Raw genomic sequence first — 17,762 nt, forward strand, 5'->3', positions numbered from 1 at the left:
TTATTCGTCCTCTTACCCGTGGATTAAAATATTTTAATTATTTTTCCATTAATCCGTACGTTGTTGGTTTTTTTACACTATTCTCTGTAAAGCTTAAAAAGTTATTATTCTTATCGTTGCGCCAATGATAATTTTTAATTTATTCAATGGATTCTAATGATTTAATAGAGTCGTCGAGCCATTAAACAATCTGCGAATAATTTCTTTCCCCATTTTATATCTTTTTGCTTTTGAAGAATAGCTAAAGACTTCATTATTTTTTTGACTAGTGAAAGATTTTGAATTTTGCAAATATTTAATTAATGACATCAATGTCTGGTTTCTTCGATGATATAATATATTTTTAATTGTCCGTTGAAATTTCCAACTTAGCTCAGATGTATGTATGTTAAATAAACATAAATTTTCTTTTAAAATAAAAAAAATTAAATATTCTGAGCGATGCCGGCGATGTGACACAATATCGCGAGCGCGTTTGAGCCCGATAACACTATAAAAACCACAGCGTTACCTGTCAGATTTCATTCAAACCACTTTCTAAATACTCCCGGCATTAATAAAAACAAACTAAAAATTTCAGCAAAATTGTTTAGTAGTTTTTTAGTCTATAAGGCATATACATACGAATTTTACCTTGGCAATTATTGTTTCAATATATTAAATATTTTAATTGCAAGTTTTATTGAATATTATTTTAATTAATAAGAAATAAAAGTTAACATGATCACAGCACATGTTATTACTAGAAAAATAATACAGATTGCGGTTGTAATTAACATGTTAAATCAACCCACTGACAGGTTGACTTTTCTTCTCAGCTGAGCAAAATAGCGTTGGTTCCGGCAGAATATCTGTGAAATCAAGAGAGATGAGAAAACACTTTGGTCGAAGTGTTAACTTTGCCTAAACCTTTCGCCTGTGTAGGTAACACACTTCACAATTACCAACTATTTTTTTGAGATTCACATTTTAATTTTTTAAATAAAATGAATATATCCAATTATTCATTCATTTTTGCAGAACCATTTTAAGACACTCACGGAATCCCAGTTGGGAAACACTGTTTTATACGCTCGCCAACAAATAAACCGACAAATGATGATTAGACCAATGAGTTTGCCCTTAATATTTGTAATGCCTAATATCCAGATTTAGCTCCAATCAACGGTTTTTATATTTTTGATATAATTATACCTTAATGAGATCTTACAACGCCAGAAGCTACTGGAGGTTTGGCGAATAAAAATGGTGTAGAACGGATGTTAAAAGTTGAACTTTAATAATCACTGAATTTGCACGTTAATTGTGGACAAACCCCTTGACGTTGTGCGATGAAAGCAAAGCTTGTAAGACAATTCAGGGCGTAAATCAAATTGCATTTCGCTATTAGCTAAAATTACACGTTTCGCAATTTCTTTGGTGTTTACAGTAGAAGGGTGGCGCCAGAGGTATGGTTTGGGGCGCGAAGGCCCGGAATGAAAATTGCTCTGTGCTCATTAAAATTATGAAAGTTTAAGTGTAAACAACGCTCCGGGAAAATGTCCGACAAAACGCCGGGAAAGCACACGAAAAACCGAGCGGGAATTTCGCAGGAAACGGGCGACTTTTGCTGACTGCGGCGATCTTTTTCGCTCGCTTATTTACACGCCCTTATTATTATTATTATTATTATTATTGTGTGCTATATATGTATGTTCCTTTAGATTTAAAATGTGAGTATGCCTGAAAATAAGAATATCGGTATCAAAGCTTGAATAAATACAGAAATTATGTATTACGAATATACAAAATCCTGGATTGTTTACATTGTATGAACACACACATAGCTACTTCTACGTAAAAAATAATCAAATGTCAAATGTGACGTTTAGAATCAATAACAACCATACGTTTTTATATAGTTTATTATATTATACATGCATATTTTTTTAATTTTAGATCTAACAAATATAGTTGTTACTATTAACGTCAAATTAAACCCTGAAAAATAAAAAGATCTACTAAAAGACACCATGGTCAGATGCTGAGCGAATATCATTGAAAAGAAATTTTATTTTAGAATTATTATTTATGTTTTATGTGACTGAATGTTGATAATGACAATGAAAACCCGTGGACCGCTTGTCCGAGACGTCCGGTTGACGTGCCGCTGCTGAGAAATCTGTTTCCAGTCATTAATTCTGCGTCCGTTTCAATTCTTGCTTTGAAAAATAAAACAAATTTACTGTAGATATATCCATGCATTACCTTTATATGTGAGACATTTATATTTCTTACAGCAAATATTTGGCACGGCTAAACTTTCTCCCTTATTTGAGCCAGAACATCTTGCGCAGCATTTAATATTCCCTTATTTATTCCCAGCAAAAATGGGGGTCGTGGTCATCTTGTGCGTAATTACAACCTGTCCGCGCATGATGTCCTATCCGGTAACATTTCAGGGTTAGCAAATCCATTTTTGATGTACATATTATACACACGCCCTAATTTGCGGCCTGAAGGGACACGGTTAACGTGTGCACCGCCACGGCGCGACCTTAATAACTTCGTGTCGGACAGGAAACGGCCGTGTCCAATATAATTTGCCGAATCCCAACGTGCTATGGCAGGTGCTGTCATGTCTGCCACGTGCTAATATTATTTTCGTCAACACTAGATCAAATTAATTTTAGTTTTAATCCATAACTTGTGTAAGCAATAAAGTGTATAACTCACGTTTTAATTCAACACTTAGAAACACATATTATATAAGATGTATATATTGTTTCTGTAATGGTTCCTTCATAATCAGGATTTTCTCAAGGGTCCAACTTGTGCCCTTTCCTCTTCAGTTTTTTTTCTGCACGCACAATGATAACACATAAAGTTTGTAAAAGATTCCTCTTTCTTAGAAAAGGAAATATATTTATTATTACATCCCAACATCGCTAACGCATCATCAGTAATTATTGCCGATACCTTGTTTAAAAGCATATTCAATTATGTTCCGTACTTTGGTACTGCTTCCGTTACTCTGCTATACTTCGTTCGTCATAAGTAGTGCCTCGCGCTGCTACATGTCACGTCAGTATTATAATGCCTGCACTACACTCTCTGGAAGTTGTGCGAACCAAAGTTACAGCTGAAGCCGCAAATTTCATATGCTGTCCGGACAGCGGTCGTGAATGACATCTGGACGGCGGCTTCTGTCACGTACAGCCGGCATATTTGCGCGCGATCGAAAAAAGTGGCAAATAATCGCAATTTTTAAATTGTCACATTAATAAAATTACGCTACTAATAATTATAAAAGTTTGTGTGAGCACTCACCAATACAATATCAGTGAAAACTTTTCGGTCGTAAATATTCTATTTACGCAAAATCTTTGTCGGCTTTTGCAAAATGCTATCAAGCATAAAAATAATACTTCAGAATACGAACACCACATCTGTGACTATCCTAGAATTTGTCGCCATCGATTTTAAATAAGAATTCGTAATGGTGTGACATTTATATAAACCGATCTAGTAAAATACAATACATAAGGATATTGGAAAAGATTTTTTTAACATAATCAAATACCACTATTTATTTTTTAATTATTTAATTTTTATACGAACAAAAAATAGAATAACGATATCTGTTAAAAGAATATACTATCAAAAATATAATTAATTCCTTTTGGTGCCTTAAAATATTCAAAGAATCTGTTGAAGATCGAGTTTCATAAGACATGTTAACAAGCGTCCCACTGTAGCATGTGGTATTATAACTTGACCACGTGACCACGATGCAGCGCTCATGCGTGTTAACCATAGGACGCCTACGTGCGTACTGAAATTGAAGCGAGTTACTCGTTCTATCTCAATTTGCGAACCACCATATCATTATCTCTCTCACTCTCGTCACTTAACACGCAAGAGACCGAAAGGGGAAGTATCTCACCGCTTGCGCTTGAAAGAGCAGCTCCGACTTCGGTCTCTTTTACTCGAAAATACGCCGACAATGTTCGGAAGCGCTCGAAACTGGCCAAGTGACTGAATTACCCTCACTTTACCTCCCGTTCTCACTAACCTTGGACAACTTCCGAGAGATTTTAGAGCGGGCAGAACCAAACTCGACCGAAGAAAACCCACTATATTCTCCGTCCTTGGCCAACCATGGCCTACTTCCAGAGAGTGTAGTGCAGGCATAAGGCTCGGACATACTACTTTTAGCTGTTTTGCTTCAACTTCAGAAGTTCAAATCGCATTACTTGCACAATACAATTTTATTTGGATGAAGTCCAATTATTTGTTTTTTACCTGATTTTTTATATTGACATATGGCACGCATTTTCATTCCTAGTTACGATCTGATCTAAAAAAGTGCTATATATTTTGCGGGTTAACAAAAATATAAAAATATAAATTATTATAAGATAAATATATGTATTTTTCGTATGCAAGGTGTATTGGCGTATAGCTTTTATGTCCTGCGTAAAATCCGTCGAGACGTGCGCTGCGGTCTTTTATTTTTACCAATGTACGTAGTAGGGAAACGGTGGGCTCGCACGATGAAATAACGCGGTATTAAGGCCAACCCCTACCTATTCGATTCTACTACGTCTTGACGCTAATGCAACGATATCACACAATGTTTTTTTTAACTATGGACTTTGGCCTCGCCTCCTGGTGAACATCGCCTTTAGAAAACACTTATTATCGAAGCTACTACGACTTAAACGCTTTAAAACATTTTTCCCCTCTTTAAATTACTGCGTTGTTTTTAAATGTATTAAATTAATTATATTGTTGCGCATTTTGGTTTCTGATGGCTATTATTAAAAATGACCATTTTACGGAGAGCAGGCGGGGGACGCTGCCGGTTAGTCCTTGGCCGTAGCGAAAGAGAGACTGAGTGTTGCCTGTTCTGAAAAACACCAGACTCATGTTGAGCGGTGGTGTAGTACCACTAAAATCTGATTAAACGCCACCACAAAATTATACAGCATACACAACTTACTTACATATATTTTATTAATTATAATTATTTTCATAAAAAAAATATTAGTAATGATTAAAAATCATAATAAATTTTAGTCAATGTTTTTATACATTTTTATAAAATATTTATTTTTATTTTATACAAAAGTAACGATAAAATCAATAGTGTTTTATAGTGTTGCCATTTGCAACCGATTTGACAGTTGGCCCGATGTTTCAGTTGGCTAGAGAGCTAAAAGACAATGCGGCGGATGAGGCAGGACTCAGATTACGATTGGCAGCTATCGATGGCGGAGGAGTCTTTATATCGCTACGATCTAATAAAATCTCACGTCCCATAACTCTCTCTATGTTATACTTTTCAATAATTCCATTCTTCTTTAAAACGTCATTTTATCCCACTATTCTGTTTATTGGCGTGGTTCTTCTGCTGCATTATTTCGTTTTGGCCAGCTTTGTTGAAGGTAATAATAACAGTGTTAGTTTACGCTTAAGTCAAATTGTAATATTTTACCATTATATTAGTTATCTTTTTTAGACAATGTTTCACTAATACCAAATGTTGGTCTTCAACACTCTACAAACCATACGTGGTTCCATCCGAAAGATAAGTTCATACATTGGAAAGACATTGAGGGTGTAATCATCAACGAAACAATACATACGGTATTTTTTCTTTATCAATTTGATATTGGTATTATTGAATATTTTGGTAAAACTATATATATTTATCGTTTTAGCAGAAAGTTGACTATATGTTGACTGTAATTGTTCAACCTAAAAATGAAGAAAAATTCCACTATCCATTGTTCATGGTAAATACGCATTATTAAATTATTTATAATTTTATTTCTATATGTATATGCTTGTTTAATTGCAGAACACTAAACCGAAATTGGATTTTTTAAGAAAAATTTATGCAGAATTAAGAATAGTTTTGGTACATAAATATTGACAAATATTGCTTTTCAGATATTTATATACTACTTTTTCTCTATGTGTGAATAACTAGTTTTTTTCTTTATTTTGCTAAATAAATAACTATTTACTTGTGTTACATAACAGAAAAGTACTATATAAAAAAGTGGGACTAGAACATCAATATCTATTTATATTAGGTACGGTTTTTGTAATGCAAAACGGTTTTAAAAAAATATATTCCTAGTGTTAGTTAACCTAAAATAATATCATTCAAAATTCTTACAACTTGTAGAAACATATATGAGATATTATTTACTCAATGATTAACGTATAACTACCCTTTATTTATAGTCATCATTGTGTAGTTTGAATCTAGTGCTATATTATCAGTTTCGCATAATTCATTTCATTATTAGGATATTATCTGCATTTAAACAGTGGTGTAGTGTTAAATAAAAATGTCACAAAACTACTTAATTTTAGTGGTTTTATTACCTCAACACCTCACTCTTTAAAATATAATTTAATTTCAATTTTTATCATATTTTTAATACTTACCTATTTCGGACGATGACTCGCATTCCAATAATTGTGGGTTGTGGAGTTGGATTTTGCTACACCATTTGTGCAATAACATATAATGTGTTTTTAATTGTATAATTTCTGCCTCTAAAATATTGCTTTTTATCGTTGTCCCATGATTTTAAAATTCAATTAATGGTGCTTACAGTTCTTGATTCAAGTCATTTTAAGCCGATAAAACATTGATCTGTATGGATTTGTTGTTTTGTTGGTTACTTTTCTTCGTTCATTGGTAATAAATCGTTAATTAAAACTATTATCTGACTCAGACTTGACAATTGACTTTGCTATAAATATTACTTGTTAATTGTTTATCCTTGCAGAATTTTGTCCGCCTTCATGTTTAATAATTCAAAAAATGAGATTAAGCAATAATAAGCGAACAATGAAGTCAACACTGACTTCATTGTTCACTTATTGGATCAAAATAACTAATTTCTCTTCCACAATCTCTTTTGTCGTTCACGAAAAAGATGATAAAAAAAAATTAAAATATTAAGCAAGACTTGAAATTTATCAATCTAATTTTCAGTACACTAACTATATTATTTCAAAGCTATTTGCATATAATATTATATTAACAATTGTGTTGATGATTATCAATACCCAATTGAGTACTCAACATGTTCCTGGTACCGTAATGTTGTTCCACTGCCGTTGCTCCCTCCGAATGACTATTAGATCAGATCCAAAGATAGTTTCATTTGAAGGAATTTAAATATCTAATCAAGTTTATCTAAGTAGCGCAGAAATATATAAATACCACTTGCAATCTCGCACTGTTTCAATCCATCTCTGCGAAATCACACACGCTTTTAAATTTGCTTTTAGCATAAATTATCAGATTGCTGAATAAACTATCTGCAGAGATAGACATATTGAATACAGGGAAGTGGAGAGCATATAATCTAACATCTTTCTTAAATTTGGTATGTTTTTCTAATATATTATGACATTTTCTAGAATTAGAATCCCAATTAATTTCATGGTAAAATAGATAACATTAAATAAAATAGTAACTGAATCTTATTTGTATAGGTCTACAGATTACATCAGCATATAGAAAACATAATCAATAAAGCCTCTGATATGTGGATTTGTCTTGCCATACGCGCATTAATTAAGGTGCTCGAGGACACTGTGCGGCTTGTATGTTCACCTAGTGCGCAGTACACTCAAGCATATTTTTCTAATCTGCTTGCCAATTAATGCAACCGAATCAATTTTAATAGTAAATGTTTCTCAGATACTTATTCATGAGTGAATATAAAAATTATATATTTTTATTTCCCACAAAATTTTTACATGCTATATGAATTCTTGAGGCCATGTCGATGAGTGTACTTGGGAAAGCACTTCTTCAAGCTGCTGGTAGGGAATATGCATAACCGGAGAATCTGTAAGAATAAAAATGTGTTCTACCTAATTACTAGCTTGCCATCCCGGATATCGTTTTAGGAACTGCATGCACGAACATGAGAATTGGACAACTCATCAATAAGCACAGGTATGATTTTTGGCGGACGGATCGTGACGGATGGCAATTAGACATAGATTGAGTTATAGTTTACATGTTATTAACAATGAATGTTCGGTAAACAAGGCAACACCGACCGCTGTTTTTCTGTCGAGGCTTCCAAAAGAATGTTGCCCTCCGATGCCGTCACGTCAGTGTTACCAGAGTGCTACCAAGTTTTAGCCATAATAAAATAAATACATATAGATATATATATAAATTGGCCCTCACAATCTGTTCTCATCTAAGTGCTCGCTGTTAAGGACGCATTGTGAGCTAGCCATTAATAATGTAATGTAAATTTTATATAATTAATGTAATAATTTTTGTTTCTTCTGTCAAATAGTGGAATTCCAGACTACCGACTGAACGCCACTGACAAGTAAAAAATCGCTTAGATATGAATTGAATTTTAAAATTAGCTTTTCAAATTGACAGTGCTGTGAGCGAATAAACAATTATAGATGCGTTACCAGAGAACAGAGAACAACAGATTCCATAACGTAAGCAAAAGTAGTATTAATATATATATATATATATATATATATATATATATATATATATATATATATATATATATATATATATATATATTAATAGCCTGGAAAATGTCCTAAATTCATTCTAGGTTAGCGTGTGAATTAATACCTGCCGGCCGACCCAAACGGACTATTTTTGCCCTTGGGCAGCTAGCTTTCTTTTAGTTATTGTATAAGGCTCAGGAGCTACGGCCCTTACATATTCGAGCTTCGTTTTCACAGTAAACTACTCGGACTGATGCTAAGCCTGACCTCCTACCTAGATAGTCACGTGTGCTAACCGCAGTCAGGTAAACAGGCGCAAAACTATCGATGCTCTCCAGCACCACTAATCAATCACATACATACACATATAATTAAAAACATGATAAAAGGACAGACAAATCACCTCAACAGTTGTGCACTGTTCCATACGAACTAAACTAAATCCACGTATGTGCACGAGAAAATGTCGATTTCTCGATGCACAGTATTAAGCAGTCGAACGATCTTTGCCAGAAAAGAATTGGCAAGTACTCCAGTCCTAGACTTCACAGGCAAGAACAGTGGACGCGACCAAGAACTATGACCGCCTTAGGAGCCCACGTTTAGAGCTACTCGAGCACTAAAGTGTTGTTAACTATGCCTTTGAGCAAGTACATAAATATTTCTGCGAAAGACACCGAAACGTATCCCAACGCCCCCAAAATGAAAGCACTGGAAAACAGCAAGGGATAGTACCCGTATTCCTTCAAGTATACATACCGAAGGAATTTACGCTGTATTTTTGCTAGCCTCAATTCATTATTGTACATTGACTCATTACGCCTCAAATCCATATAATAGTGCCAGCTTCTAGTATGCTGCGGACTAGGGTATCATAAAGAATGCGCAATTTTAAAGTATTCGTTAAGTATTGAGTTAACGAATTTCCCCGGATCTAAAATCAACGATTTTTTATGACAATCGCAAATCAGAATACAAAATTATTTGTAGATAAGTTTCGCGTTTTTATTTTATTTTATGTACGACATATTTCTTTCAAATAACTGCAATTATCTCTTTCGAGAATCATATTGGATGAATTATGTTAGTCGTTGAATATCTTTTTTCACCAAAAATATCATAAATGATTTCATCAAAAACATCGAGAACATAACCAACATAAATTGTGTACAATCCGTACGAGACAGCAGACCACTGAAGTACCCAAATAATGTCACTCCCAAAGAAGGGCGAACAGAAGAACTACTTGCACACCGACTCAGTCAACAGAAATCCGACCTGGACATACTACTGCATGTTTCACAACTACCGATGAATGCGGTAAATATATATAATATGGCAATTGCGTAAAATGTCTTACTCTTTGGCTAAAATAATAAAAAAATATATACAAATCGAAACAAAACTTAGCAAACTCCATTACTGCCGACTTTATGCAAACCAGTGCGAAATCACTTGTTAAGAAAGCTAAAATGTCTATTTAGATATTTAGAAGATAAAAACAAAGATTCTTCCGCCAGAAATCATCCAGATTAGTCAACGAGTCGAGGTAGAAAAGGACACGTGATCTTCTCTCCTTATCCGATCATATAAAAGCCAGAATGCTAACGTAAAAAATTACTTAAACTAGAACTACGAATTCCGAATCTAAGCAGTTAGGTCATGGAACCTGAAACAAATCAGACACTTTTATTTCGATCTTATGATCTGGTCCAGTCGAGCAGTCAATTTAAAACTTAAATCCGATTTTCTGGGAAGGTCTTTAACTTTAAAAAATATCATAATCAATTTTAAATATTTTACTTTTTACCAAACTTTGCCGACGGGAAGTGACGGGTGACAATTAGAGTCAGATTAAACCGCTGGAGTAGTATTTTTATTGAAATTTGAATTTACATGTTATTTATATCAGTGCTCTTCGACCTGGTGGTCCACGGACCGGCACCGGTCCGCAAAAAATTATTGCCAGTCCGTGCAAACCTTCACCCGATTTGGGGATACACGATTCGGAAAATCGCCAGAAACTGAAGTTACAACTGAAGTCGACCTACGACTTCGAGTAAGCGACCACACTGCCACAAATTATATATGCCGTCCGGACGGCAGGCGTGAATGACGTACGCACGGCGACTGCTGTCATGTACAGCTGGCATATTTTCGCGCGATCGAAAAATGTGCCAAATAATCGCAGTTTTTAAATTTTCATATTGAAATTATGCTACTGATAATTATAAAAGTTTGTGTGGGCACTCACCAATACAATATCAGTGAAAACTTTTCGGTCGTAAATATTCAATTTACGCAAAATCTTTGTCGGCTTTTACAATATGCCATAAGGCATAAAAATGATACTTCAGAATACGAACACCACATCTGTGACTATCCTAGAATTTGTCGTCATCGATTCTAAATAAGAATTCGTTATGGTGTGACATTTATATAAACCGATCTAGAAAAATACATAAGGATATTTGAAACGATATTTTTTAACAAAATCAAGTAACACTAATAATTTAATTTTATATGAAAAAAATATGATATCTGTTAATATAAAAAATCCCTTTTGGTGCCTGAACTTTACCTCCCGTTTTCGGTAACCTCGGACAACTTCCGAGAGACTTTAAAGCGGGCAGAACCAAACTCGACCGAAGTAACCCCGAATTAACCCACTATATTCTCCGTCCAGGCATTAAAATTGCGAAAAGTCGCCTGTTGACGACGTTTATTTAATCGCGCTCGTGTTTTTACAAGCTTTATTTTTAATATTGTGTTTCTTTGTTAAATTTTTTTAATCCCTACAGTATGGATAAAAAAGACAATCAACAAAACCTTTTAAGCTTCTTTAGTAGAGGCAAGGACAATATTCAGAAGAAAATTAGTAATAAGCCACTGGTCACAAATTTTTCTGAAAGTGAAGATCCACATAAGGGAAACCTATGAATAAATAATCCGTTTTTAGAAGTCGTGAAAAAGAAGAGCAGATCGAATTATCTTCTTATGACACTCTGGTGTCCAAACATTAAATACACTAATTATCACAATTCTAGATATCTCTCGATAATGAATATCTAGCTCTGAGTTATAAAGCTATCAAATTCTTGGTAGTTTTTTCAACTTCGTATTTGTGTAAAAAGACTTTTTCATCTGTGTCAATAATGTCACCAAACAGAGGAATCGATTGGATGTTAGTTCAGCGCTTCGTCTCTCAGAAACAACGTTGCAATCATTTATATAAAATTTGCTTGCAAAAAAGCTGCAGTAGATGTCGCACTAACGAAAAATTGTAATTTTATAGCATTTAAATAATATTCTATTTAACATTGATTTTTATTTTGGGTTGACGCCGGTCCGCGAAATATTTTTCCCATTTTCGCCGGGCCGCAGATGTAAAAGGGTTGAAGAGCACTGATTTATATAACAGTGAACGGGGCGCGGGCTCGAACCGGCGTGCGAGCCCGCAAAAATTGCCACGAGAAGTGTGTCCGTTACACCAGTGCTACCAGAGTACAAGCCCGTCCAAGATATGAACGACCATCGTCATAGTACTGGTGAGAGAATTTAATAGGGTGACCATGTGAAATTACAAGTGCAATTAATTTTTACTTTTTTAATTTTATTTGTTGAGGAAAATGTAAAATAACACTTGCTTACTTATTTTGCTTATTTGTATACATATTTAACTCAAAAACATGACAGCACTCACCAAAATATTATTTAAGACGTATACCGATGGCGGCAACTTTGGCGCAAAATAATAAAGGCGAGCGAAAATGGCCCGATTTTATGACCCGTCATAAAATCACTTAAGGGACAAATTTTTACAAAAAATACGGTTAACCATCGGGTGGGGGTATAAGCTAGAGACATCTAAAACATCATTTATGGGTTGTACGGAACAGAATGTAAATATTTAATAATATATGTAAACAAAGAACAATAACATCGCGAACGTGTTTGAGCGCGAAACATTGTAGTGTTTAATGCAATTTCCAACGCATGGTCACCCTACTTTAAAAACATCCTTGATTTAGTATTGGTAACGTTCTCATATCGGTGTAAAAAAATTCGTGGAAAACTGTAGATGTGTGCATGAATGCGTACACGCACCCTTATTTACAATACAACGACGATGGTCGTTAACATCTTGGACAGACTATACCGCTAAGTTTTGGCCATAATAAAATCTAAATGAATACATATAAATAGCCCTCCTACACCACTAATAATAAAAATCTTATATCCTAATAAATGTGGTATATCTAATCGTTATAAAACATTTTTTATATTTACGTAATTTTGCATTTGTAAGACTTTTCGCGGTTACAGTTGATTAAAATAAAATAATATACATTTTACGTGGTAACCAAATAATTGAACTCATGGCAAGAGAACACACGACAGTTAAGCACAGCGACACGTGAACACGCGACAATTAAACACAATCTGCAAAAAAGTTATGAATTCCTTTGAGGAGGATTATACCTCTCAATAATATTCCTTCTTTTTTCATTCTTTGTCCTTAACAACAGTCAACAGTTACAAGACGGTAATTGTTGGTGATCATCTTATCAGCATATTTGTATGTAGGAATCATTTATGTCTTAAGCGTTACTAAATCCCCAATTGCCATGCTCGTGAATTTGTTGTTCTTGGACCAAACGTTATTTATAAACTGGCAACTTGGCGTTACGATGGCGTTTATCAAAACGGGTATTATTATTTTTCTGTTTAACCACAAATAACAATCGAATTGAGGAGATAGCTTTTACTTTTGCTTTCTAGTTAATATTAATATCATCAATATTGATGCAAAATTGCCTCCATCAAATTCAATTAAATTCCGTTGGAAGCTACACGTATTTACATTTTGCACGTCACTAAATTCTTTACTAGTTAATTAAATTTCATATTTACAGAATCTAACATCGAAAACAACAAAGAAACGCCTACTCTCATTAACAAAATGCAATGTGAAGTTGAGGTAATGAAACGTAATATGTATGTTATATGATACTTGTTGATGCATGTGATGTTAAATATTAAGGGTGATTTTTAGTTATTAAATATAAAATGCGAATACGATAGCAGTGATGAAACAAACACAGACATGTTGGAAATGGGTTTGACTTACTATTATTTTTGTATACTATTGCTTTATTATATTTTAATTATTGCTTACTATATGATTTTAGAAACTCACGATGTTAAAGATATACTTGATAGGAATTCTATCACTGTTGACGTCACTGAAGTAATAGTTAAACAGATTGCGATTTCTATGTATTTATTTAGTTTATTTAACGAAATAAATTTCAATTTTAGGAACAAGAAAAAGAAAAATGTACCACAGTTCAACGTATGTATGATGAATCTTATAAATTTGAGTGTAGCGAATGTGGAAAGGCATTCAAAACAAACTACTTTTTTTTGAGACATGTAAAAACTCATGGCGATGCTCATAGCTTTGAATGTGAAAAATGTGGAAAAGCATTCAAAGCAAAATCAATGCTCACGAAACATTTAAAAACTCATAACGACGCTCGTAACTTTAAATGTGAAATATGTGGAAAAGCATATAAAACAAAATTTAATATTTTAGTTCATATGAAAACCCACTATGATATTCGTGACTTTAAATGTAAAAAATGTGGAAAATCATTTAAAGATAAATACTATCTTGCACAACATATTCTAACTCATAGCAATGTTCGTGCCTTTGAATGTGAGAAATGTGAAAAATCATTCACAACAAAATGCATATTTACGAGACATTTAAAAACTCATAGCGATGCTCGTAACTTTAAATGCGAAATATGTGGAAAATCATTTAAAACAAAAGCCGGTATTTTCGTACATATGAAAACCCACAATGATATTTTTGACTTTAAATGTAAAAAATGTGGAAAAGTATTTAAAATGAAATACCTTCTTACAAAACATATTCTAACTCATAGCGATGTTGGTGACTTTGAATGTGTGAAATGTGAAAAATCATTCAAAAGTGAATACGATCTTACAATGCATATTCAGGCTCACAACAAATGTAACAAATGTGAGAAAGGATTCATAAGTAAAGCTTTACTTTTAATTCATATTAAAACTCATAGTGATGAGCGTTATGTTGAATGTGAAAAATGTGGAAAAAGATTCAAAACAAAATCCCATCTTTTATGGCATATGAATACACACAGCGACATGTGTCCCTTTAAATGTGAAAAATGTGAAAAAGCATTTATAAGTAAATCCAATCTTTCATGCCACATGCAAATTCATAAAGATATTTGGGACTTTGAATGTCAAAGATGTGGAAAACAATTCCTGACAAAACCTAAACTTACATATCATATGCTAAGTCATAGAGATGTTCGGGACTTTAAATGTAAAAAATGTGGAAAAGCATTCAAAGTAAAATCACATTTAACTGGGCATATGCCAATTCATAGCAATGTTCGTGCCTTTGAATGTGAAAAATGTGGAAAAACATTCAAAAGTAATGGTGCTCTCTTAAAACATAACCGAGCTCATATTGATTCAGTTCGTCACTTTAAATGTGAGAAATGCGGAAAAGCATACAAAACTGAACACGGCCTTGCACATCATATCAAAGTTTATGATAAAAAAAAGAAAGAAAATGTTTAGTGATGCTATTTTCATGTAAGAAGATATAATTACAATTAGCTATATTAGCTAAATGAATCAATAATAAAAAATGTAAATTTTTGAGAATATCCTAAAACTTTGGGCTGCGTTGCATATATTCAAGTTGGTACCGGTAACGCAACGGCAAACCGGTACTGTTACAAATCATGTATAGACAATCGAAGAAGATTGTTTCCTTGCTCACAAACCGTTTCTCAAAAACCTGATCCTTGGCCTCCTCCTGATCGGCACACCTCAACAGCTTTTCTACAACAGGACGCTTCGGCCTACAGGGGGACGCAGCTGTATCATCAGATGCAAGATCTGGTGCAGGAATTCTGGACCTGGTGATCTACTGAGCACCCGTCAGAGCTACAAAGGTGGAGAGTACGGCTGTAGTCGAATTCACAAAGCCGCTGTGAGCGTCGTCAAGGAAGATGACCTGTATCTTTGCTACGGGTGATCAGTCTCGTCAAGATGATTCATCCAAGTTCCGATGAACTAATTCGTGTAGTGACAAAAACTAATAGTGGCAAAAGTGTAAGTGTGTGCAGTGCAAGATTTTTTATGTTTCATCGATGGACAAGTTAAATGTGTATCATGTTTCTTGCTTTTATGAAATTTTTAATTTACCCATGTAGCAAACCAAATGATGCTAATTTAGTTAGGTTAGGTTAAAACACGAAAATATGCACTAGTTGCTTCATGTTTACAGGTCTTGTACACAAAACCTTAACTTTATTGCTTTTTCTCAAAAGACGCTCACGGGTAATATGGGATTTCTTATGATCGCCGACTTAAAAAAAATACGTTGTATCTTCAGTAAGAACAGATTGTCAATTTATCCTAAAATATTGTCACACTTTCGATTTTCATTATTGTTAAAATCATATATATATATATATATATATATATATATATATATATATATATATATATATATGTGTGTGGATGGGATAGGGGGCTAGATTAAAATTAGCGTTCCGGCACTATTTAATTTAACACTTCATCACTGGAAAGGAACAACTTTATTGGAAACCATGCAACGGAAGAAGCTCGCTTAAAGCATTTTTATACCGTCCCCCTAACATTCTTTTTTTTAAATCTTGTAATTATTATACTGTGGAGACCCATTCATGTATTTGTTTAGGTTTTATTATGGTCAAAACTTGCTAACATTCTGTTAACACTGACGTGACGTACAAATTCTCTTAAGGGACACATTTAGCTAATATGGCTAATTGTTTATAAACTAAACATTAACAGAACATAAAAAAAGACACTTAACTTGTTGCTAAATAAATAAATGAATAAATGAAAGTTCTCTTTTAATTTTTGGAATATAGTCTCACACGTTTCCAAGACACGATGAGCAAATTCATAACAATTAATAAGTATATCATTGTTATAAAGAGCCTTTGACCAGCAGGAATAGCCTGACGCATATCGGTGTCTTGTTTTTTTAATATTTGGCCGGATTATCTCAAACAATATCTCAAATGATTCTTGCTCCATTCGAAAAAAATATTATAATCATAGGGCTCAGTTTCTTGTTGAATTGCTTGCAAATGCTCATGAGTAAAGCGGTACCTCAATTTGTACCAACGTTTGATTCTTTTTAAAAATATATCTATTTTTTTTTTTATATATTTTACAAGGTCTTTATTTTCATAATTCGTATACATGTTTTCAAAAACATAAATATCCAATTACACAATATTAAATACCTAACCTTAGTTATTTCCTTAATTACGAAATCAAGTCTACAAAATCAAGATAATCTATGGGGGCCAATATAGATTTGTTATGGCCAAAACTGGTCGGCGCAGAAATAGCGGTGTTGTGACGGCTCCCTCTCTTCCGGCAAGCTTGTAAGGGTTCGGACGCGTGCCGTCGCGCGTCCGCCCCATTCTAACCATGTAAACACCGTAAACCGTTAAATAAATATTACTGCAGCGGCTCAATCTGTGTCTCATTGCCACCCGCCATCATCACAGCCCCTAAACTGGTGACCCCGACGTGATCCTGAGCACGTACATGGAGTCAGATTCAAAATGGCAGACACAGACGCCGCTGCAGTACAAAAGCCGAGCCGCTGCTGAGCTGTTTGCTGCCATCCCGCCGGTGCTTCCCTGGACCCGGACTCGAGCTGGCGGACCACCAAGACGATGGGCCTGCGCCCCCGACCATGTGCCGCCATCGTCAGCCACCGTCGCCACTGACAGACGCCGCCACCGACCACGTGACCCAGGAAGCACCCGGCGCCGCCACGCGCCTTCAGCGGGAAGCCACCGAAGTGCTGCCGTAGACCAGGCTCGAGTGGACCACGCGTGACCCGTCACGCACCCGTAGGGCTACGCCCCCGCGACTCCGAGCTCGAACCACATGTTCGGGGCCCGTCACGCGCGCGCCCTGTGTAGCTGCACCGACGCACCACAGGGCCCCGAAAGGTGCTCCCGGACATGCCCGTTCTTCTCGCGCCCCCTGGAGCCCTACGCGCCGCCCGGGTCTACGCGTGTTCCACTCGGCTTGGAGCGAAGCACGCCGCGCGTCACTGGAGGCCGCGCCGCCACACCATACGTCACGACTTTGCTACTTTTGTGCCGCCAGCATTT

General features: G+C 35.0%; 2 protein-coding genes across 5 annotated transcripts; both read left to right on the top strand.

Annotated features, from left to right (window-relative positions):
* Positions 1-5,166: 5,166 nt before the first annotated feature.
* Positions 5,167-6,363, top strand: LOC148233286 (uncharacterized). Of its 3 annotated transcripts, none has more exons than XR_015810326.1 (4): positions 5,167-5,429; positions 5,491-5,631; positions 5,709-5,780; positions 5,846-6,363. XR_015810326.1 is itself a non-coding variant. In XM_088189336.1 (4 exons), the coding sequence occupies exons 1-4, from the start codon at positions 5,177-5,179 to the stop codon at positions 5,918-5,920; spliced, it is 531 nt and encodes a 176-aa protein (XP_088045462.1). In that variant the 5' UTR covers positions 5,167-5,176; the 3' UTR covers positions 5,921-6,363. The 3 variants fall into 3 exon arrangements, 2 of the variants coding, with proteins under 2 accessions (XP_088045462.1, XP_088045463.1); XM_088189336.1 differs by having other exon boundaries at positions 5,504-5,631; positions 5,706-5,780; XM_088189337.1 differs by having other exon boundaries at positions 5,504-5,631.
* Positions 6,364-13,171: 6,808 nt separating this feature from the next.
* On the top strand, positions 13,172-15,670 carry LOC148233287 (uncharacterized). Of its 2 annotated transcripts, XM_088189323.1 has the most exons (6): positions 13,172-13,218; positions 13,425-13,489; positions 13,565-13,628; positions 13,701-13,759; positions 13,831-13,864; positions 15,441-15,670. In XM_088189323.1, the coding sequence occupies exons 1-6, from the start codon at positions 13,200-13,202 to the stop codon at positions 15,608-15,610; spliced, it is 411 nt and encodes a 136-aa protein (XP_088045449.1). In that variant the 5' UTR covers positions 13,172-13,199; the 3' UTR covers positions 15,611-15,670. The 2 variants fall into 2 exon arrangements, with proteins under 2 accessions (XP_088045449.1, XP_088045448.1); XM_088189322.1 differs by having other exon boundaries at positions 13,831-15,670.
* The last annotated feature ends 2,092 nt before the right edge of the window (positions 15,671-17,762 follow it).

This window comes from Plectrocnemia conspersa, unplaced genomic scaffold, assembly GCF_051122295.1.
Source record: "Plectrocnemia conspersa isolate PC_06_02 unplaced genomic scaffold, ASM5112229v1 ptg000008l, whole genome shotgun sequence".
NCBI lineage: Eukaryota > Metazoa > Arthropoda > Insecta > Trichoptera > Polycentropodidae > Plectrocnemia > Plectrocnemia conspersa.